This window comes from Elephas maximus, chromosome 22 (assembly GCF_024166365.1).
Source record: "Elephas maximus indicus isolate mEleMax1 chromosome 22, mEleMax1 primary haplotype, whole genome shotgun sequence".
NCBI classification, from domain to species: Eukaryota; Metazoa; Chordata; class Mammalia; order Proboscidea; family Elephantidae; genus Elephas; species Elephas maximus.
Window position 1 is genome coordinate 25,370,157 of NC_064840.1, and position 23,625 is coordinate 25,393,781.

Consider the following 23,625-nt stretch of genomic DNA (forward strand, 5'->3'; position numbering starts at 1 on the left):
TTCATCATTTTGTTTGCCCTGCAGAAAACCACACCCATCCGTTCCCAAGCTGACCTGAAGAAATTACCCTTGGAAGTGACCACCAGACCTGTCCCTGAGGTAAGTCCCAGGGGCTAGAGGGCATTCCCACAGGTGTCTCGTGCTAGCATCAGTGTTCTTACTCTCTCTGGACCTTTTTTTAGGAACCTGCACGTAGACCGCAGCGTCCTCGGTCACCCCCTTTACCTGCTGTGATCAAGAACGCCCCAAGCAGACCACCTCCCCCACTGGCTCTCAGGCCAACCAGCCAGCTGCGGAGGTCTCCTGTCACCAGCAGTGCCCTGAAGCCTCCTGTCCTGGCAGCTGGGGAGGAGGCCAGTACTTCCAGGCTGCTGCCATCACCCGAGGCCCCCCGGAAGCCTGCTAACACACCAGTCAAGGTTGTGCCCCGGCCCACCCCTCTGGTGCTGCCACAATCACCATCTCTGCCGAACTCCAAGATCCTTCGGGAGACTCCCGTCCCCAGAGCCATTAAGACTCCAGTCGTCAAGAAGCCAGAGCCACCCAGTAAACTCTCTCCGGTGAGATACTTTTCTTTCTCCACTCCTGTCGTTCGTCAGTGGTGTAAGAGTGGAGTCATGCTGTTATCAGCAGCCTACGAGAGAGAGAGCCTAGATGGCCAAAAGGACTGGGTCAGGGGCCCAGAGAAAGTGGGTTTGTGGTTAGGATGTGGTTTCCCATCCAAGTAGCCTTTCACTGCTTTCTGAGTTGTGGTCTGCTGCAAACTTGAGTTGCCTCACTGGCTTCTCCTGGTGGGCGTAGGTAGGCGGCCTGGTGACAGCCTTGGTGGGCTACAGCAGTGGTCTGTGTGTTTCAGGGAGGTCACAGCTGGCTGGCCAGGCAGGCTAAGGGGGATGTGAATTGAGAGGCATCCCCCATGACAACTTTGAGTCTGCCGGAACCTGTACTTTAAGCAAAGGCCCCCATGTGCACAGAGGCCAGAAGGTGGCATGCCTACTGAGTAATGTCAAGCAGGGGAGTACAAGCCACTCTGAATAGGGCCCCCTTGTGTTCCCACTCTCCCCTTGCTCCAGGCTACCCCTGGCCGGAAGCGCAGTTTTGGGGTCTCCGATGAGGAAGAGGCTGAGGAAGAGGCTGAGAAAAGGAAGGAGAGGTCCAAGCGGGGCAAGTTTGCTGTGAAAGAGGAAAAGAAGGACTCAAATGAGGTAAGTGGTCAAGGTGAGGTCCTTGGAGCCTACCTCCCCAGTGTCTCCACCCTCCACCTGCAGGCCGAATCAACCCTTGTTTGTGTTTTGTGGTATGAGCCTTCCGGAAGCCTAATTCATCTCTCTGAAGGACTCTCAGTCACAGAGATAACTAGAAACATGGTGCTAAGTAGAGTATTGAGTGAGACTTGCTCCTGGCTCCAGTCACGGGACATCCATGGGTGGTTAGTTCAGGCCGTGGCAGAAGTCACATGAGTGAATTGGGGGCTTACAGCCGTTTCTTTCCTTGTGTCTGTGCACTTCTGTCCCTTGCCTGCTGTCTTGTTTAAAAAGGTGGCAGAGGATAAACACCTACAGTAGTGATTTTAGAGTGGCTCTCAGCGAGCTGTGGTGATTGAAACTGCAGCATAAGAAGACACAGTGGTGATGACTGAGGACTGTGGGCAGGATCACGTGGTACTAGGGATACCTCTAACAGCCTCTTCTTTTTTTTTTTTTAATTTTTATTGTGCTTTAAGTGAAAGTTTACAAGTCAATCTCTCATACAAAAATTTATGTACACCTTGCTGTATACTCTTAGTTCTCTACCTAATGAGACAGCACACTCCTTCTCTCCACCCTCTGTTTTTGTGTCCATTCAACCAGCTTCTGACCCTCAGCCTTCTCATCTTCCCTCTGGGCAGGAGCTGGCCGCGTAGTCTCATGTGTCTACTTAGTCTAAGAAGCTCACTCCTCACCAGTATCGTTTTCTCACCTGTAGTCCAGCCCGATCCCTGTCTGAAGAGTTGCTTTTGGGAATGGTTCCTGTCTTGGGCTAACAGAAGGTCTGGGGACCATGACCTCTGGGATCCTTCTAGTCTCAGTCACACCATTAAGTCAGGTCTTTTTATGGGAATTTGAGGTCTGCATCACACTGCTCTCCTGTTCTGTCAGGGGTTCTCTGTTGTATTCTTGTCAGGGCAGTCATTGGTTGTAGCTGGGTACCATCTAGTTCTTCTGGTCTCAGGCTGAAGTAGTCTCTGATTTTATGTGGCTCTTTCTGTGTCTTGAGCTCATAATTACCCTGTGTCTTTGGTGTTCTTCATTCTCATTTGCTCCACAGCAAGTTATGCAACTTAGATGGCCGCTGGCTAGCATTTAAGACCCCAGACACCACTCTTCAAAGTGGGATGCAGAATGTTTTCCTAATAGATTTTACTGTGCCTGTTGAGCTAGATGTTCCCTGAAACCATTGTCCCCAAACCCCTTCCCGTGCTATGCAGGCCTTCGAAGCATTTGGTTTATTCAGGAAACTTCTTTGCTTTTGGTTTAGTCCAGTTGTGCTAACCTCTTTAGTGTTGTGTGTTGTCTTTCCCTTCACCTAAAATTGTCTACTATCTAATTAGTGGATACTCCTCTGACACCCTCTTCTCTTTGCAGCTGTCAGACAGTGGTGGGGAAGAGGACTCAGCTGACCTTAAGAGGGCTCAGAAAGGTGAGCTGGGGGGAGGTACCTGGCAGCCCGTGGTGGGAGTGGGAAGTGGAGCCCTCAGGAAACAGCAGTTTTATCCTAAAGCTCTGAAGTTTTTCTGGGTCTGGGTCTTGGGCAGCAGTGGTTCCAAGTCTTAATCCCAAGAGGAATTCTCAAGATAGTACACGCTTATGTTTATTTCTAGCACCAAGACCTTGGTGTTTGCCTCTGGCAGTCAGTTAGCCTGCTGCTTGTTGGTCCCCCTCTGATAGATGGGGAGGGAGACCTGGGTGGCTGGGCTCCATGTCCCTAGCATAGTGGGTACAAGCACTGAGGGATTCTTGTCCCTTAGACTACTTTCTCAGGGTGGCCCTGGATGAGAGAGACTTTAGTCCAGCTCTCAGACTCACACTCTATGCCCATTCTCAGATAAAGGGTTGCATGTGGAGGTTCGTGTGAACAGGGAATGGTACACAGGCCGTGTCACAGCTGTGGAGGTGGGCAAGCTTGTGGTGCGGTGGAAGGTGAAGTTTGACTACGTGCCCACCGACACGACACCCAGAGACCGCTGGTAATGCACCCTTTTGGGAGGCAGGGTGACAGAAGGTGGCTCGGGCCAGGGGGAGGAGGAAAGGTTCCTGGTAGGAGGTCTCCCCAGCCCTCTGCAGTCCACCCCTGGGGACACATATGACTCACATGGTACGTCCTCCACAGGGTGGAGAAAGGCAGCGAGGACGTGCGGCTCATGAAGCCCCCATCTCCAGAGTATCAGAGCCCTGACACACAACAGGAGGGTGGGGAGGAGGAAGAGGTGGTGGCAGTGGCCCCCCCGCAGGCTGTAGCCGTGGTGGAGCCCTCCACTTCTGACTGCATCCCCATCGAGCCGGACACCACCGCCCCCAGCACCAACCACGAAACCATCGACCTGCTCGTCCAGATCCTCCGGTGGGTGTCTCAGCCAGCCCATGGCCAGCAACGGCTCTTGTTGTCAGCAGCGGCTCTTGACCTACCTCCACGCCATTCCCAATTCCTGACCCTGCCTTCTTTCTTGCTTAGGAATTGTTTACGCTATTTCCTGCCTCCAAGTTTCCCCATCTCCAAGAAGGAGCTGAGTTCTATGAATTCAAATGAGCTAATATCATTTCCTCTGGTGAGTCTGGCCTGACCGTTGATTTTGCACTCTGCGTCCTCTCTCGATGCTTATTGTGGTCACTGGCACTCAGCTCCATGTCCTTCCTCAGCCAGATGCCCCTTCTTCTGTTGCCAATTCTGTGGATTTCAGATCTGTCATCTCCAGCAGTCAGCTAAGAGAAAGGAAAAGAGACTTCAGGGTGCGGGGAGAGACGTGGCTTAGCTGGGTATGACTCTGCCAGAAAGTCTGCCCCACTCACCCCACACTAAGATGCTGGGGCTGAGTCCTCAGGTAGGGACAGCAGACCTGGTTTGACATTTTACAAGGAGTATCTCCTTGTAAACCTGTTCTAGGCAGAGAGAAGAGGTTAGGCTCAAAGTGCTCAGAACCTGACTTGGAGGGAGGTATGGAAAAGCCTGGGATGTGTGGAAATGAGCTCTGGGCTTTACTTAACTCAGCCACTGCTGATGTGCTGCCTCCCGCAGCAGGCCCTCTGCTGGATCTTGTAGTGAGCCACAGAAGGGGGTCGTGTGTCCAAAATGGACCAGGGAGCAGTGAGTGCTGTGGAAGAGGGAGAGGCTGAGGCAGGCTGGGGGAGGGAGAGGATGAGGAAGAAAATGTGGGTTCCCTTATGTGAGTGAAGGGGAGTGTTTGAGGTAGGAGACTTTAGTGAGTTATGGCCCAGAGGGATGGAAGGACAGAGGTCAAGGCAGCAGGCTGTATGGTGAAGTATTTAGGGTAGAAGGGGCCTGAGAGCAGGACGTGCTTTGTCAGTAGGCTTGGTCTAAGATATAGTGGTTTCCACTCTGTATGAAGTGGAGGCCAGCGAATGGTGCTGAGCTGAGAGAACCCTGTCCTAGAACAGGGTCAATAGGCTTTTCTGCAAACGACCAGGTAGCAAATATTTTCAGCTTCATGGTCTCTGTGGCAGCTAACTCAGCCAGTATGGTACAAGAGCAATTGTAGACAATACACAAAGGGGTGGATGTGGCCATGTTCCAGTAAAGCTTTATTTACAAAACAGACAGCAGGTGGATCTGGTCATAGTAGCAGCATATTTGGGTGAGATGGGCGGATGGGAGACATAGAGGTAAGGAGCCTGGTCCAGTTGTGTGAAACATCCAATGAAAGGGAATGGGAATGGGGAGCAGTGGTGGGAGTGGGCTGGCATGTGTAAGGCCCAGGTCAGAGTCATTGGCAGACTGGTCATCAGCTGTCAGCCAGTGACAGGAGGAGGCAGTGGGCACATGCTTTCTGTGTCTTGGGCTTGTGGGGAATTACAGGTTGATGCTGAAGCTGTTAACTGGGAAAAAAACAATGAGGCTGAAGATGAATTGAGATTTAATGGGGACGAACTGGAAGCACCAGCAGTCCACTCCTGATGGAGACTGGGGACTGGTGGGGAGGGAGGGAGGGAGGGAAGGAGGTCAGAGCTGGAGGTGGGGATCTGGGGTCTGGGAGGAATAGCTAAGATTCCCAGGAAGAGTTTCTAGAGCAGAGAACTGGAGAATTGGTACGTTGAGGGTATCAGGTCCTCATGTGGCAGGGATGCATGCATATGAGTTGTGCACATAATGGTTTGCCAGAGATGAGAACATGGAGAGGTTTCTGTCTGTTCTACATGAAAATGAAATGATTTGGGGAGTTGAAAAAAGTAAGACTTAATGAGGTGAAGAGTCTCTGTTGATAAGTGAAGGGACCCAGATGAGAACCCAGGTACTTCTCAGGGCAAAGACTGGGCTCTTCTCAGGATGCTGCACTGTCCCTCCCTGTGAGATGAGAGGACATGGTGCACAATTAGGGAGCTAGGAGGCAGAACTCAGCACAGCTGCTTCATGAGAAAGTACCACACTTCAACTTTTGCCCTTGTTTAGGCTGCAGGAGCTTTCTGCAGATCCCAGGAGGCACAGGCGGCTGTTAGGAGGCCTGGGTCTGCCCGGCATCTTCTCAGGCAGAGGTTTGTTGCTTTTGGCTTAAGGTTGTCGCCAGACTCAGAACAACAGCTGGGTACAGCAAGGCCTCTGCAATGGGCTGGACCAGCCAGGGCGAAACAGTCAGGATGAGCATCTGAGGCTAAAAATCGCTAGCAGATTAGCTTGTTTGTGCAAAAAGAGGTATAATATCAATGCATTAACTTTGTCCTCCTAATTGTAGCGTCTAAAAAAACTCCAGTTTTTATTTTTTTAGCTTCAGGGTATGTCGTCGTTAGTCTGTAAGTGATTGTCCTTTTCCCGTTGCACCAGACAGACCAAAGAGTTCCGTAAAGCCCTCAGGAACCCTTTGAATATTAGATTTAAGTATTGTTATGAAGTTACATGTTTGACTGTTTAAGAAACTGATGTAACAGATGCGCATAAATCCACAATTCTCTCAAAATAAAAAGTTAAAACATCCACAAAATCAAACAACCACCCTCAAGACGTTGTACATTGAATTTAATACTTTGTAGCATCCTCAAACTTCTATTTTGTGCTGCCAAGGTAATTCTTTTTTGTGTAGAACTCAAAATGAAGTTTTTCCTGCCATCTAGGCTTAATAGGATAATACTCTCGATTGTAAGGTGAGTGACACAGTTAAATACTTGCCAGTGAGAGTTTTTAAAAGCAGCAGTCAGGAGCCTCTCAGTACTGGGTAGCCCACACGTATTTACAGAGGAAAATAAATGCTAGAGTTGGTAAGACTGCGGTGGTCAGCCAGAACCTGCTGATGGAGGGTTGTACTCATCAAAATGGCCTCTGCATTTTCATTGATTTATGAGTAAATGTTTTAAATTTGAACTTAGATGATACATTTAACCTAAAGAGATGCTACTTAAATTGTGTACACTGAGGTTTCCTGTAACATTTCATTTTTAAAACTGTTCTGCCACTTAGAAGTTTGGAAACCCACACGTCTAGCTGGAGAGACTGCTAGTTAAGTTTTAGGCACTCAGGGAAGATAGTAAAAAGCTCTGAGGCTACAGAAATATCAGCTGCGCAAATCTGGAGGAATCTTGTTTCGGTAGGTGCTTGATAAACATTTGTGAAAGAGAATTTTCTCTAGTCCTAACATTGTTGGGAGTGACTTGGAAATGGATTGATTGATGAGCTTTTCTGAACCTCAGAAGGGCGTGACGGAGCCAGTCGAGTGACTCTGTTAATTGTCCTGTGCCACCCAGAAGGTGAGCACACTCTGTCACATCATTCACGGCTTGCTGTCTGCACAGGCTCTCTGCCACGTGTTTACATGTATGATGTCATCTTCATCTTCATGCAGCCCCATGAGATAGGCACCCTGGGTCTGCCTGTCTTCCAGGTGAGGAATCCAGAATGACTCTCACAGTGCCACACAGAGGGTTTCAAACCGAGGTCTTTCTGCTCTGGAACCAGAGAGCACACCTGCCACTTGTGTTTGAGATGCTCCTTTGAACCGAGTGTCCCTGGTCTCAACCAGTTGGGGATACCGGTTCCTGTCAGGGGGGGCCCTGGGGACCTGTGTGAGCTCATGCACTCATCCTCCAGCTTCCCTCCTGACAGAAAGAGTACTTCAGGCAGTATGAAGTGGGGCTGCAGAATCTGTGCCACTCCTACCAGAGCCGTGCTGACTCTAGGGCCAAGGCCTCCGAGGAGAGCCTGCGCAACTCTGAGAAGAAGCTTCGTGAAACGGAGGAGAAGCTGCAGAAGCTGAGGACCAACATCGTGGCGCTCCTGCAGAAGGTGCAGGAGGTGAGCCAGGCAGCCCGCTCCTGGTGGCTGGACCACCTGGTGCCCCAGGGAGGGAGCCTGGGTCCCTCCTGCCCCCCTGCCCCACTCACAGGATTCTGTGGTTCACATCTCCTGACCAGAGGGCCTGAGGAGGCACAGCTGCCCAGGCCTCACCCTAGTTAGAGCCACGGACTCAAGTCTTTTGCCCATGTTCCAGTGATTCTGATATACAACCTGGTTTGAGAACCCTCCAAGCCATAAAATGGAAAGAAGCACTCTTTTCCAGATGATGCCAAGATGAGGTTGGGTAGCACAGGAGTGAGGAGTGCTGCATAGGGTCTCCACCCTTCATTCAGGCAGTCCACACTGAGGGCCTGCTCTGTGCCTGTCTTGTGGATACAGAGTGAACAAGACAGGCGAGATGAGGTCCCTTCTTTAAGTCTTGCAGACTGGTGGAGGAGACAGAGTTACCATAGTGGCACGTGCTACCAAGTAAATGCAAGAGAGACAAAACCGGGGAAGGCCACTCTGCTACGGTGTTCAGGGTAGGCCTCTCTGAGGAGATGATGTATGGGCTGAGACTGGAAGCCAGCCATACAGAGAGCAAGAGGAGCAGGGCTAGAGGCCTGAAGTGAGGAGTTGCAGGTGATAGCAGAGGACAAGAGCCAGGGCACACAGGCAGGACCTATATAAATTGGAATTTCATCCTAAGAGCAGTGGGAAATAACTGAAGGGAGTGTGGCATGATCTGGTTTGCAGCCTGAGACATTTACTGTCGTTGGTTGTTTGGAGGAGGCCTGGAGGAGCCGAGGAAGCAGGACTCCAGTGAGGAGGTGCTTGCAGTTAGTTGTCTGGGGTAGAGATGTGGAGAGGGCCCCGAATGGTGGCATGAGGAGGGAGAGAGGTGGATAGATTTGTAATATCTGAGGGAAAGAGGGTGATTCTTTTGGTTTTGTCTTGAGCCCTTGGTTGGTACCCCGTATGGAGATGGGAGCACGCTGGGGTGGGGCGGTGCAGTTGAGCTCTGTTTTGGAATGTATTCAATCTGAGAAGCCTGCAGCATACCTAAGGCAGTTGGGAACCTGGGGCAGAGGCAGGGTAGGAGCAAGAAATGTGAACATCATCTGTACACAGTGGATGATGAGAGGGGAGGAGAAAGCGGAGGGGACTCTGGGCTCAGCCCCAGGAGTGGGGGGAAGGGTGGAGAGATGGGCGCCCCTACCATCTCCAGCCCCTCTGACCACTGCCCTGCTCTGTTCCAGGACATAGATATCAACACCGACGACGAGCTAGATGCCTACATCGAGGACCTCATTACCAAGGGGGACTAAAGGGGCGAGGCATCAGCCCCTGCCCCACCTGCCCCTTGAGGCAGCACCTCCACTGGGGTAGTGTTTTGTTCATGGGTTGGTGGACTTACCTTGGTTTGACTCACATGGGACATGTATGCTTTTGGAGGGAAAGATACTCTTAATCTTTCGAATCTGCCTCCCTAAGTTTATAAATATTTATTTTTTAAAAGAAACAAGATGCTGTGCCTGCTGTGAGACCATACATTTTGTTGTGACTCTCGGGCAAAGGACAGAGAACCTTTCCACTTTGACCACACCCAGATGCCAAGCCTGAGACGCTTCTCTCAGCTCCTGGCCCCTCAAGATCGTGGCATTCCAGGGCCAACCTGAAGCTAGAGGCTCTGGGGCATGCTGGTTTCTGTCCTAGAGGATGAGCAGTTGGAATCTGAGGGATGGGGGATGGAGAGGGCCCCAGTAAAAGTGTTCCTGCTAGGAGCCCAGATCCAGGGGAACCAAAAGAGGCTGTATGTCACGAAGAGGTTTAGTATTACAAGGCTCTCCCTCTCTCACAGCTCCCCCCCTTCTCAGGGATGTCAGAGTCCCATCTGGGCTGTGGCATTGTCTAAACCACCTCGGGGAAGAAAGATCCTCCCCTCTCCACAACCCAGGTTCTCTCTGAAGCAGTGATTTCCTGATTTAACCCTGTATAGTGAGATTCCCTGCCTCAATAACTTAAGAATCCAGGTTGAGTAGACAGATCCAGCTCTGGTCTGATCTCTGACCTGGGTAGCACACCAAATGTTTGAATTCCAAAGGATTCCTTTTAGGAAGGGGCCTTCTGTGTGAATGACCCCTGGTGCTAAGGTGGTAGAGGCCTCCGTCTATGGGTGGGGCAGGTCCTGGGAGAGCAGACCGCTGCCTCAGATGGTGTGGGCTCATCTGGAAAGTCTGCTGCTGCTTTTTCTTCTCCCGTTTCCTCTTTCCTGGCCCTGCCCTGCCCAGTCCTGGTCCGTGCTCTGGGACAGACTGGGGAGCCAGTGAGCACCTGTCCCACAGGCCTGGGAGTTGGGCTGCAGGAACTCCAGAGGTAGGCTCTGCAGGAAGCACACCATTCCTTCCCCTTGGGAGGGCTGTCCCCGTTCAGTCAGACCCTCGTACAGCTGTGTCCCTCAGCAAGTTTTCTCAGGGTCAAAGACAAAGGAAAGAGTTGCAGAGATCTCTCTTTTAGTGGCCATAGGAAGAATTCTGGTTTCATTTCCCCCCAGTTCTCTCCTCCAAACTTTTTTGGGCCCTTCTGGATTTTCTGAAGACACAAGAACTATGGCCTTGCACCACTGGTCTGTGTTTCAGATGTCTTTTGGTGTGTTTCTGGCATCTCCTTTACCCAGGTCATCAGTGGCCTACCATGCCACTCTGTGAAGTCAGCAAGATTGGTAGGATTGATGAGGGAGGCAGGCTATGCTGGAATTGGAAGCCCTTACCCACTTATGCACATGGCCAGGAGCACCCATGACCTGTGGGCTTTGGGCTTCCCTAAACCACGTCCAGGGGAGAGGGCTGTTTGGGGGAAATAACAGAGACCCTGGCCTCTTCCTCTGGAAGATTCTTTAAGGGTCTTGTGGTTTCTAGAACTGGTGATTCCCCTCCCATGCAGCACTCCTTTTTCACCCCAGGTAGCATGTGATCTATTTTTACCCGCAAACGTACTGTTACAATCTAAAAAGAAGGTGGTTCTGCATTTTTACCAGAGGGTAATACTCTATAAAGTTTTTTATTTACACACCTGTAATCAATATGCAATACTATAAACTTTTACCAGTGAGACTCCCGAACTCAGTCTGTTTTCTTCCCTCTCACTATTACAATCCAGTATCTTCCTCTTCACTGTTTTTGTCATAGTGGGTTAAACTCTGTCACTGTGGTTTCTGTCTTCAACTTTTTCTTTTCAACCATCTTGTTTTCTGTCTTCACCCTCCTTAATGCTTACAGAAACTGAAATAATGAATTCTTTAAATGTTTTAGCTTCAACCTCTGGATGTGCCCACTCTGTTGTTTTAATCCAACCACTGCAGTGCTGATACAGCCCATTTTTCAGACAGCCTGCTGTTCTGGGAAAAGGTGAAATGTGGGCATCCCTTCCCTTTCCTTGTCATGGGACAGTGCCCACTCTGGGAAGGATAATGCTGTCTGACAACCAGGAGAGGGTATTCTGGCTGATCTGTACCAGGAAGGTTCTTAGTATAAAGCTGCCAAGAAGATGAATGAGTATGGCAACCCTTGTACATCCACTCCTCACTTACCAACATGGTTAGGTTCCAAAGACCAGGTCATTCTGTGAAAATTGGTGTTATGCAAAAATGGGGGATGACCACATCATTAGAAAACTCCCAAATGACAGCATTACACAACTGCCAGATCACTGAGAATCATGGTCCAGCCTAGTTGACACATAACCAGTATTGCCAGTGTTACTCTCCCCTTGCACCCTGGCAGTCGTTACTGCCAGACGTACATTGTTAATGCACACAATAGTCGGATAGTGGATTTTTTTTTTACTATTATCATAAATGTGAAATGTCGGATAGCAAGACAGTTGATAAGTGAGGAGTTAGATGTATTTAAAGAATGGGATGAATGGGGACTTTCTTTAGGGTTTTTTTTAAAGTGATGCGTGCACATAGTAAAAGCTCAAACAGTACAAAAGGTTGGACCATGTAAAGTAAGTCTTACACCCCTGTTCCACATTCTTCCCTCAGAGAGTATGCATCCTGAGCACAGGCACATCCATTCTGCTGTCTTTACCACTTAGTGTATCTTGGAGCCTATTTCAAAACAGCCCATATGGCTGCACTTTATTCTTTGGAGCCACATAGCAATTCATTGTCTTGAACGTATTGTCATTTAAGTCCCCTATTGAATATTTAAGGAGCTGTAGTGGTTAAGTGCTCAGCTGCTAACCAAAAGGTCGGCGGTTCGAACCCACCAGCCACTCTTTGGGAGAAAGATACGGTGGTCTGCTTCTGTAAAGATTACAGCCTTGGAAACTATGGGGCAGCTCTACTGAGTTCCGTAAGATTGCTACAAGTTGAAATCAAATCGATTCTAATGGGTTTGGTTTGGTTTTGGTATTGATGAACATTTGGGTTATTTATAATGTTTCATTATGAAAAATGCTATGAGGAGCATGTGTGTATTCATAAATGGGGTCTGTATTTATATAAGCTAAATTCCAAAAAGGGAAATGGTTGTGTCAGAAGGTGGGAGTCTTAGTTATCTAGTGCTATTATAGTGGCAATAACACAAGTGGATGGCCTTAACAAAGAGAAATTTATTCTCTCACAATCTAGGAGGCTAGAAGTCTGAATTTACAGTGCCAGCTCCAGGGGAAGGCTTTTTCCTGTCAGCTCCGGGGGAAGGTCCTTGTTATCAGTCTTCCCTGGTCAAGGAACTTCTCAGCACAGGGATGCTGGGTCCAAAGGATGCCCTATTTTAGCTGTTTTCTTGGTTTCTGAGGTCCCCATGTCTCTGCTCACTTCTCTCTCTCATATCTCAAGATACTGGTTTAAGACACAACCTAATCTTGTATATTGAGTCCAGCAGCTAATCCCACCTCATGAACATCATACGGTAGGATTTACAACACATAGGAAAATCACATCAGATGACAAGATGGTGGATAATCACACAATACTGGGAATCATGGATTAGCCAAGTTAACACATTTTTTTCGGGGGAGGGGGACACAATTCATGACATTCTATTCTTTGGCTCCCAAAGATTCATGTCCTTGCCACATGTAAAACATAATCATTCCATCATATTAAAGCAAAAGTCTTAATTAAACTCCAAGTCCAAAATCAAAAAAGTCCCCTTTAATCTGTGAAATCTAGGATACAAGTTATCTGCTTCTAAAGTACAAAGGTGGAACAGGCATAAGTTAGACATTTCCATTACAAATAGGGGAAGTTGGAGGGAAAGAAGGGATAACAGGCACCAAGCAGGTCAGCAGAACACATTACTAGCTCTCAAGGCTTGAAAATAATCCTTTGTTCTCTGAGACCATTTAGGCAGTGGCCCTGCCCTCCAGACTCTGGGTGTTGGGCACTCTGGATTCTGGGTAGAGGCCCTTCCTCCCTGGGCTTCAGCTCTGCATTCCAAGCCCACAGGAACGGCAACTCTGCTGTTTTGGCTTTGGGCGGCCCCATTCTCCTAGTCTGAGTTGCTTCCACCCTTTGAAACGGAAAGCTCTGCTTCCTGTGTTCTTTGTCTCTTCAGCTTCTGCTTCCTGGTTCCTTGGCCTCCTGGCCCGTTGGGCCTCTCCACCTGCATCTGCCCCGCTGGGTCAAGTGTTCCAAAGCTCTTTGGTTCCACTGATAAATGCCTGGAGGCACCCCACTCCAACTTTGGCTGGAAGGCACTCAACTTTCTTGCTTGGTGAGTTGGCAAGCCTAGCTCCACTGGAAAGTGCTTAGAGGCACCCCATTCTGCCAGGAGGCCTCCTGCACCAAGGCACTCTGCTCTCGCTCTGTGAGTTGGCTCCAACACTCCTGCTGATTCTGTTACTGGTTCTCTGCTGCTGCTGCTGCTTGCCATCTGTGCCATCTCCAGTGTAACAACTCTCCTTACTTCCTTCTGAGTCCTCACTAGGATTATCTTTGATGTCCATAACTCCACCAACAGTCTCTTCAAGGCAGTCTAGGCTTTTACTATGAGGCACTTTCCAGCCTCTATCCACTCAGTTTCAAAACTGCTTCCACATTTTAGGTATCTGTTAGAGTAGCACCCCACTCCTGGTACCAAATTTTGTTTCAGTTGTCTACTACTGCTATAACAAATACTACAAGTGGATGGCTTTAACAAGGAGAAATTTATTCTCTAACAGTCTAGGAGGCTAGAAGTCTGAATTCAGGGTGCCAGTTCCAGGGGAAGGGTTTGTTTTCTCTGTTGGCTCTGGGGCAAGGTCCTTGTCATCTATCTTCCCTGGTCGAGGAGCTTCTCAGCACATTGACCCCTGGTGCAAAGGATGTGCTGTTCTGGGTCTTGTTTCTTGTGGGTATGAGGTCCCCATGTCTCTCTGCTTGCTTCTCATATCTCAAAAGAGATTGAATTAAGACACAACCTAATCTTATAAAGTCCTACCTTATTAATACAACAGCCAATAGCCCCACCTCATTAATATCATAGAGGTAGTATTTACAACAGAGAAAAATCACATGAGATGGCAAAATGGTGGACAGTCACACAATACTGGGAATCATGGCCTAGCCAAGTTGACACATTCCGGGGGACACAATTCAATCCATCACAGTGGGTGTACTAAAAATTTTAAGGTATGTCCCCATACTGCCTTCTGAAAAAAATTGTTCGAATTTCAATTCCTACCAACAGTGCATCTCTTTTACACATTGACCAAGAGATGATCTCTTCCATTTTAATTACTAATCTGGAAGATAAAAAGTGATGGATTTTTTTAATTAATTTGAATTACATGAGATTAATCAGTTTGTGTTTCTCTTCTGGTTGAGGGCTGTCATTCTGATCTTATTTAGGAACCTCTTTATAAATCATGAAAAACAAGGGACCTCGTCCTTAGAAAAGTGTTTACACAACCCTAAGTATTCCACGGACTTGGGATTAAAAACCCCATTTGAGGACAAGTGCTGTCTTAGGGCACATCAAATTCCAGGGGAGGTATAACATTTCTCTTTACAAAAGGAAGGCCTGGGTTAATTAACAGGCTGAGAAAAACTTCAGTTTCTCTTTATGTCTGTTTGAGCAATGCTGCTTTCTGCCTCCGAGGCTCCTCTTGCTGGTCCAGTTCCCTGCATCTGTGGGACTCTCAGACCTGTGAGTCAAGCAGTGTTGGCTACGAGTTCACAGCTCTAAGGACTAATAAATCTTAAAGCTGAGTAATCCTAAACTTTGCCTTTTTCCTAGACCACAAGCCTGCCCTGAGTGGGGCTGTGCCCCCACTGGCTATTTGTCCCTAGAGGAGAGTGGTGGTTCTGCAGCTGGGTCAGGCTATAAAGGACCCACTGGTGGTCTCCAGAGTTGGTACATCCTCAGAATTCCACAGGTGGGTTCTGGCCTTTGTTGGAGATGGAACCTCTGAGGCTGCCTTTGGAGTGGCCGTACTGCTCTGTTCAGAGCCAGTGAACAGCCAGTTCCTGCCATAGGGGGCAGCTTGTCTGCTGCCAGTTCTCATCCTTGCCGGGGATGGCCCTCTTCATGGCCAACAGGATGCAGACTGGACAAGGGAAGGGCCCAGCAGGCACAACCCACTCAGCAGATGAGCCAAAATGTTGCCCAGCCTACTTTTCCATCTGACCATTTTCATCTGGTAAACTAACATGCCAGAGCCCCTGGTGCATGGGTCCTACAGGAATTTCTGAGGCTTGCAAGGCCTCAGACAAGTCTCTGCTCCTCTGGTTCCCCTTTCGTTTAAATAAAGGAGCTGGACAACATAGAGTTTTTCCAACTTACTGAGCCACAGAGCCAGTTCTCCATCTGAAATTTATCTTGAAGCCTGCAGAGAAAGCCAGTAACACCGGAGCTCCTCTGGTTAAAGTTGGGATGGGGACCCTGGGCCCTTTGCTGCCCTGACCTCCAATCTTCTGAGATGTCTCAAGGGGAGCCCTAGGGTTTCACATCCAAAGTTTGTGCATCAGATTCACTGGTCCCCACCTGTCACCTGTAGGCCTTAAGCTGTTTACTCAATGGAGAGGCCCTGGGCATCCACAGGACCTTCTCCACTATAGAGAAGGCTGCTTTCTTGATCCCCAACGGCAAGGGAGGCTTGGCTTCCATGGACCTTTGTCAGGACAGGTCACCTGCCACACTTCCTGGACCCTGGCCTGCTGGGGGCACCCCTACCGTAAGGAAACTTGGACCAGTGCTGGGGAGGATCCCAGGATCTATCCCTCCTCGTCTCCTTTCCCCTCGGACTCTACTGAGATGCTTCTATGAGGTTCTTTGGGTGTACTCCTGTTGGAGTTTAGGAAACGGGCCCGCTGCCCTCCACCACCTTGGATGTACTGTCCCCTCCGTCTCCACCTCACACTTTTCCTTCACTACTGAAGCTCTGGGCTCCCATCAATCCCAAAGCCCCATCTGTTTAAACCCAACTGTCACTAGGTGAGCTTGGGGTACTGGGGTTGGCAGGGGAGTTGAACCCTATTTACCTGAAGACGGGAGGGGTTTTCCTTCCCCCATGCTAAGTCACCAGATAACGCGGTACGAAACGGCCCTAGGGCTGGCTGGAAGTTCTCACCTGGCCCTAGGACAAAGCCAGTTCCCAGGGTTTGGCCATCTCTAGAAGCTTTGGGGGTGAATGAAGTTGCCCCGCGGGCAACGGTTGTCCTTGGGCAGCGCCCTCATGCCCCCTCCAGCTTTTCCAGACCTCTCGAGGCAGGCACGACTGCGCCTGCGCAATGCGGCGTTCAGCTTCAGCTGCAGGCACTGACCCGCGCGCGTTCCGTGCTGACCCGCCGTGAACCACCCGCACCCCCAGCAGAAAGGTGGGGGATTATTTTCTAGCGGCTGCATATTATTTTAAAATGCCATAGAATCAGAGTCACTGTTTCCAACTCTGTGTCACCACTAAAAACATTTTAGTACTAATGGTCTGGTGCGTTTACTTCTAAAAGGTTTAGCACCTGGAAAGGAAGTTGCATGTTTTACAGGTTTCAGTAGCGATCTCCAGCTATTTTTCCTCACAACTCCAGCCGGGGGCCTCTCCCGGTGTAGGGGAGCAGAGCACCTGAGGACTCTAAGATTTCCTTGCTTTAGAATAACCTTTTCTCGTCTGTGGCCATTTCCCTACTGCATTGTTTGTCCTTTTGACTTGGTTTGTGTTGTTTCTCTAAAGGTAAATACCCCCCCCAACACAAACATTCTCTTATATTTTGTTGCAATGTTTTCTTGTGTGTGTGTGTGTCAGTCTCCCCTCTATCTAGAATATATTTTAGTAGAAACAGTAAGGCAGGAGTCAAGCTTTTTTTTTTTCTCCAGTTGGAAATTCACTGTGCCAGCCCCATTTAGTAAATGAACTACCTTGGTCATTAATTATATTCCGCTCTTTAAACTATTTCTGAATTCTCTTCTCTTCCACTGGTTTATTCACGTATGGCCTGAGCCAAAATCATGTTTTGAATTCAGCAGCTTTCTCTTCATTCCTTCCCTTATTCAGCTAACAAATGCACATACGGGACACCTGCTGCTGGGGACAGGGCCACGAACAGTGCAAAGTCCCTGCCCTCGCGGATTGGAGAGTTTAGGGTGGGGAGATAATATAGTATGTCAGAGGGTGGTGGAGAAAATTAAAAGGTGCTGGAATTCCTATTTTAAGTAAGAAAAGCCAGGGAAATCCCCATGAGAAGATGACATTTGAAGCAAGGAGGCCTGAAGAAGGTGAGGGAAGTAGTGCTGTAGATATCCGAGTGTTTCAGGCAGAGGGGACAGCCAGTGAACCGGCCTGAGGTGGGATGTGTTTGAGAAATGGCAAGGAGGCCAGCATGGCTGGAAGAAGGGGTGAGAGGCAGAGGTGAAAAGGGCCAGATTGTGTGAGGCCCTGGAGACCATAGTGACAATGACAGCATTCACTCTGAGATGTTTTACACTGTGGGTAGTTGTGGAGCTGGTGAGAATTTTGAAGTTAGACCTATCAAATTTGCTGATAGGTTTGATGGGAGTGTGTCTTAGTTATCTACTGCTGTTTTAATAGCAGTACCACAAACGAGTGGTGTCTTAGTCATCTAGTGCTGCTATAACAGAAATACCACAAGTGGATGGCTTTAACAAGGAGAAATTCATTCTCTTACAGTCCAGTAGGCTAGAAGTTGAATTCAGGGTACCAGCTCCAGGGGAAGGCTTTCTTTCTCTGTTGGCTCTGAAGGAAGGTCCTTGTCATCAGTCTTCCCTTGGTCTGGGAGCATCTCGGCACAGGAACCTTAGGTCCAAAGGACGCACTCTGTTCCCAGCACTGCTTTCTTGGTGGTATGAGGTTCCCCTGTCTGTCTGCTCACTTCTCTCTTTTATATCTCAAAAGATTGGCTTAAGACACTGCTAATCTTGTAGGCCTCATCAGTATAACTTCCGCTAACCCACTTTATTACATCTTAGTGATAGAATTTACAACATATAGGAAAATCACATCAGAGGATAAAATGGTAGACAATCATACAAGGGAATCATGACCTAGCCAAGTTGACAGATATTTTGGGGGGACACAATTCAATCCATGACAGGTGGCTTTAATGAACAGAAATTTATTTCCTCACAGTTTAGGAGGCCAAAAGTCTGAATTCAGGGTACCAGCTCTAGGGGAAGGCTTTCTCTCTGTCAGCTCTGAAGGAAGGTTCTTGTCTCTTCTGAGCTTCTGCTACTGGGTGATCTCCCTGTGGCTTGGCATCTCTCTTCCCTCATCCCTCCTCTGCTCAATTGTTTGATCTCTTTTATATCTCAAAAGAGATTGACAAAAAATACACCCTACACTAATCCTGCCTCATTAACAAAGACAACCCATTCCCAAATGGGATTATAACCACAAGCGTAGAGGTTAAGATTTACAACATATATTTTTGGGGGACATAATTCAGTCTGTAACAGAGTGTAATAGAAAGAAGAGTCAAGGATGATCCCACCATTTTTAGCATGAGCAACTGGAAGATTGGAGCTGCTATTTTATGAGATGGGGGAAGACTGGGGACAAGGGCAGGGGTTCCAGGAGATCAAGAATTCAGTTTTACCTCGTTGGGTTTGAGATGCCCCTTAGCCACACCAGCGGAGACATCCTGAAGTCAGTTGGACTGGCAAGCCTGGTGTGAGGGGTGAGACACTAGTGAAACTGTAAATTTGGGTTGAGACAGGCAGCCTCAGAGCCCAGCCCTTCTAAGAGACACTTAGTCTGGCTTATCCTCCTACACTGAGCAAAATAGGCTCCACCGTCTTCTGAGATTGTCCTTGACAAGATAACCACAGAACGGGCCATAGATGGCCTTGTTACCAGTTGCCAATCTGACAAAAAGACCCTTGTCTTTTCCCAAGTAGGAGTACATGCAAAAGACTATCTTCAGCAAGCTTTATTTTGCTTGAGACAAGCAAAAGGAGTCAGCCAAGCAACTAAGCCTCTCCAAAAGACTGACTTGCTTGAGTCAGGGAGGTTACTGCTTTTATGTACCAGGTTATATTAAGTGGCCTTTCTATATTCATGCAGTTTCTGAGAAAAGGCGGGGGTTTTCGGGGAATTGGTGTGGCTATGGAAATGACTTGGACAGCCCTTGGCCAAGATGGAGTCTGCGGCAAAAGCCATCACTCATTATGGGATGTGGCACCTGCACAGTTCTCTAACTCTGCCGGTTCGAATCCCACCAGTGGGTTGGATATCACAGTGGCTTCTGAGAGAAGGCTTTCTGGCAGACATGGCTACCTTTTGCACGCATGCTCAGCACCTGTTTCCCTGAGAGACAAAGTTGTGGTTAAGCTAGGCTAAGCGAATAAAAAAATTTCTAGATTGCTTCTGCAGATTATGGGCTCTGTGGTAAGACTCTCTCTACATGCCGAAAATTTCTTCCAGGATGTGGCCTTTACATACAGATATATTTTTGTTAAGGCTGTTTCCACAGATCTTACCTTCTGTTCTAGTCAATTCAGCCTCAACCCGCCTCTGGGTGGAGACTTAACATCTTAAAGAAAGAAAATCAACCTCTTCCTCCATCCCCGGGGGATTGAACCCTTGTCTAAAGAAAATGCAGTCATCCCCAAGCTCTGAGCACCTGCGTGAAGGTCAGTCCTGAATATTCATGATTAATTTACATTTCCTTGTCTGCTTTCTGTAAAAGCCCACCTCCCCAAGCAGCCTGCAAACAGCCTTGGAGGCAACAGCCCCGAAAGCTCCTTTCCTGCTGCAATGAAGTAAAGGCATCTTTCTTATCTCTTACCTCGGCCTCTTGTTTATTGGCTGTAACAAGTCACGCCAAGCAAAACCTGGCGTTTTCACCCAGCAACAGGGTTGTCACCAGCATCTAAATTGCTCAATCTCTGTCACTATTTTTTATAATTTTCCAGGCTATTAGAATTTATTCTCGCACGTGAAATTTAAAATCACTTTCACTGATTCTCCCCCATCCCTGTCCAAAAAACTCCCGTTGGGGTTTTAATCATAATTAGATTAAATTTAGGTGTAAGTTTTGGGAGGGTTGACATTTTTATGATATTAAGTCTCCCCAGATGATACAGAATGGTTTTCCATTTGTTGAAGACTTATTTTAGATCCTCCACTACTATTTTATAATTTTTTCATATGGGTTCCAGGACTTTCTGGTTAAATTTATTCATTAATGTTTTATGGTTTTTGTCACTATTGTGAATGGGATTTTTTTTCCATCTCCATTCTTCACTCATTATTAATATAGAGAAAAGATAATGATTTTAGTATGATTTATTTTCTACCGTATGAACTCTGGTAGTTTTTTAAAAAAATCTTTTTAAAAAATAGATATACAATCCTTGTTGTTAGCTATCATCAACTCAGCCCCTGACGGATGGTGACTCCATGCACAAGGGAACGCTGCCCAGTCATGCACCATCCCCATGATGGTGGTGGATTGAACTATTGAGATCCATAGTGTTTCCATTTGCTGATTTTTGGAGATGGATCGCCAGGCTTTTTTTCCTAGTTGGTCTTAGTCTGGAAGCTCTGCTGAAACTTATTCAGCACTGTAGCCAATACACATACGCTTCCACTGACAAATTGCTGCACCCAAGTTGCATTGGCGGGAGTTGAATCCAGGTCTCCTGCATGGTAGGCAAGAATTCTACCACTGGACTACCAATGCCTCATACACAATCATATAATCTGCAGATTTGCAGATTGCAAAATGTAAATTATTTAATTTTCTTGCCCCTTTGCTTTAGCTAGAACCTTTGAACCAGTGTTGAATGATCATCCAGGTCTTGTTCCTGATGTGGATGGACATGGCTTCCACATTTCAGGGTTGAGCAGGGTGTTGGCCGTTGGTGTTGGTACATAGCCTTTAAAGTGTTGAAGGAATTTCCTTCTATTTCTCTTTAACTTGGGGCCTCGGAGACTCTGAGCTGTGGTTGCCAGTCCTGCCCTTGTTGGCCGCCAGGGGGCACCAGTCCCCAGAGACTGGAGCACAGTGGCTGAATTTTAGCTCCTTTTCAACATCTACTGATAAAATCATGTAGGGTTTTCTCCTTTAAGCTGCGCCTTAACAATTATTGTCATTATACATTGAGTAGCTACAAAAGAATGCCATATTTATAAAATATTTGTAAGGTGAAAAGAGGATACAATGAACACCCACGTATCCATTACCTGGTTTAAGGTAAAGAATTATACTTTATAAATTTCTGTGTGCCCCTGCTGAGTCCTCTCCCTTTTCCTCCCTGTTCGAAGACAACCACCACCCTGAATTCTGTGTTCATCTTTTCTTTGCTCTTCTTTATAGGTTTACTACCTTAGTTTGCATCCCTAGATAATTGTTTTGTTTTGCCTGTTTTTGAACATGAATGGATATGTTTTACTATTTGGCAACTCTTTCTTTTCAACATTATGTTCCAGAAATTCATCCATCTTGTTGGATGTAGCTTTAATTTATTCATTTTCACTACTGTATAGTATCCCATCAGTGCTGAATGCTATACAGCAATGAAACTAAATGGATTATACCTACAATTGAACTTTTTTTTTTTTTTTTTTTTTAATCCATGCGCCTGTGACTGGCATGTGGCTTGTTTCTGGTGTTTTGCTGTTAGAAATACTGCTGTGAGCATCCTCGTTTAAGTCTCCTGTTGCATGTGTGCTGGACTGTCTCCCTAGGGTATAATCATTGGATAGAATTAGTGGGCCATAGGCCATGAATATACCATGGACTGGCAAAAGAATGAACAAATCTGTCTTGGGAGAGGTACTACCAGAATGCTCCTTAGAAGCAAAGATGGTGAAGACTATGTCTCACATACTTTGGACATGTTATCAGGAGGGATCAGTCCCTGGAGAAGGACATCATACTTGGTAAAGCAGAGGGTCAGCAAAAAAGAGGAAGACCCTCAATAAGATGGATTGACACAGTGGCTGCTACAACTGCCTCAAGCGTAACAACGACTGTGAGATGGCGCAGGACCAGGCAGTGTTTTGTTCTGTTGCACATTGGGTCGATATGAGTTGGAACTAAGGAGATGGCACCTAACAAAAAGAAGAACAGATCAAGCCCATTTCAACTTTACTAGATAATGCCAAATTGTATTCCAAAGTAGTTATTAATTTATACACCCACTGGCACTGTATAAGTGCTTCATTCCTCCATTTCCTTGCCTACACTTGTTATTGCTAGACTTAAAATTTTGCCAGTCAGGTGGGTTATGTACTCGTATCTCATTGTGGTTTTAATTTGCATTTCTCTGATACTAATATGGTTGAGTGCTTTTTCATATGTTTACTGATTATTCAGATTTCTTCTTAATAAAGTACTTGTTCAAAATTTTTGCCCGTTTTTCTATTCTTTTTCTTTGATTTGCATTAAAAAAAATTTTTTTTATTGTACTTTAGATGAAGGTTTACAGAGTGTCTTAGACTGGGTTCTCTAACTAGTGAAGAGTATAAATATATATAGAGAGAGATTTATATCAAGGAAATGACACACTCGGCTGGAATTTCCCAAGTCCATGGATCAGGATAGAGGCTTCTCCTGATTCACACAGCCAGAGGGGCCGGCCAACCCAAGATCGGCAGGCCAGAGGGTAGGGCTTTTGTTTACAGGATATGAAGATTGATGAATTCCAAGGTCGTCAGTGTCATGGATTGAATTGTGTCCCCCCCAAAATATGTGTCAACTTGGTTAGACCATGATTCCCAGTATTGTGTGATTGTCCTCCATTTTGTGATTGTAATTTTATGTTGAAGAGGATTAGGGTGGGATTGTAACACCCTTACCCAGGTCGCATCCAATGTACAGGGAGTTTCCTTGGGGTGTGGCTTGTACCACCTTTTATCTCTCAAGAGATAAAAAGGAAGGGGAAGCAATCAGAGACAGGGCAGCTCACACCACATACCACAAAGAAAGCAGTGCTGGGAGCAGAGTGCATCCTTTGGACCTGAGGCCCCTGGGCAGAGAAGCTCCTAGTCCTGGGGGAAGATTGATAAGAGGGCTGACAGAGAAAAAGCCTTCGCCTGGAGCTGACACCCTGAATTTAGACTTTTAGTCTACTTTACCATGAAGAAATAAATTTCTCTTTGTTAAAGACATCCACTCGTGGTATTTCGGCACTAGATGACTAAGACAATCTGGCACCAAGAAAGTGGGGTGTGGCTCTAACAGATACCTAAATGTGGAAATGGTTTTGAAACAGTGAATGAATAGAGGAGTGGCAGCAGCAGAGAACCAGCAGCCAGCAGCAGAGAACCACCAGTAGCAAAGAACTGGCAGCAGCAGAACCAGTGCCAGACAGTGATGGAGCTGACCCACGGAGTGAGGGAGCTGAGTGCCTGTGCTCAGGAGGCTTCCTAGCAGAGTGGGGTGCCTCCAGGCACTTATCAGTGGAGCTAGGCTTGCCGACCCACAGAGCGAGAGAGATGAGTGCCTTCCAGCTGAAGTTTACTAGTGAAGTGTGATGCCTCCAGGCACCAATTGGTGGAGCTACAGAGCTTTAGAACACTTGCCCCAGCAGGGCAGATGCAGGCATAAGGCCTGAGGAGCTGAGAGGCCAAGAAGCCAGATAACAAGCTGAAGAGACAAGAAACACAGGAAGGCGAGCTGCCTCAATCTCAAAAGAGAGAAGTGAGCAGAGAGAGGGGGACCTCATACCACCAAAAAAGCGGTGCCAGTAATAAAATCTGTTAAGA

The 23,625-nt window shown here is 47.5% G+C and overlaps 1 protein-coding gene across 4 annotated transcripts in view; it reads left to right on the top strand.

Annotated features, from left to right (window-relative positions):
* MORC2 (MORC family CW-type zinc finger 2) overlaps positions 1–23,625 on the top strand; it is a 118,615-nt gene that overhangs the window by 39,359 nt on the left and 55,631 nt on the right. For 2 of the 4 annotated variants that reach the window (XR_007514924.1, XR_007514923.1), the window contains exons 18-26: positions 25–99; positions 183–560; positions 1,074–1,205; positions 2,625–2,679; positions 3,085–3,226; positions 3,370–3,600; positions 3,712–3,805; positions 7,303–7,491; positions 8,733–19,544. Coding sequence is in view for 2 of the 4 variants with exons in the window: in XM_049866196.1 (XP_049722153.1) it covers positions 25–99; positions 183–560; positions 1,074–1,205; positions 2,625–2,679; positions 3,085–3,226; positions 3,370–3,600; positions 3,712–3,805; positions 7,303–7,491; positions 8,733–8,801 (1,365 nt within the window). In the remaining 2 variants the exon portion in view is untranslated. Of the gene's footprint in view, positions 1–24; positions 100–182; positions 561–1,073; positions 1,206–2,624; positions 2,680–3,084; positions 3,227–3,369; positions 3,601–3,711; positions 3,806–7,302; positions 7,492–8,732; positions 21,480–23,625 lie in introns of those variants that run through there. The other 2 variants (XM_049866196.1, XM_049866195.1) reach the window with 1 other exon arrangement.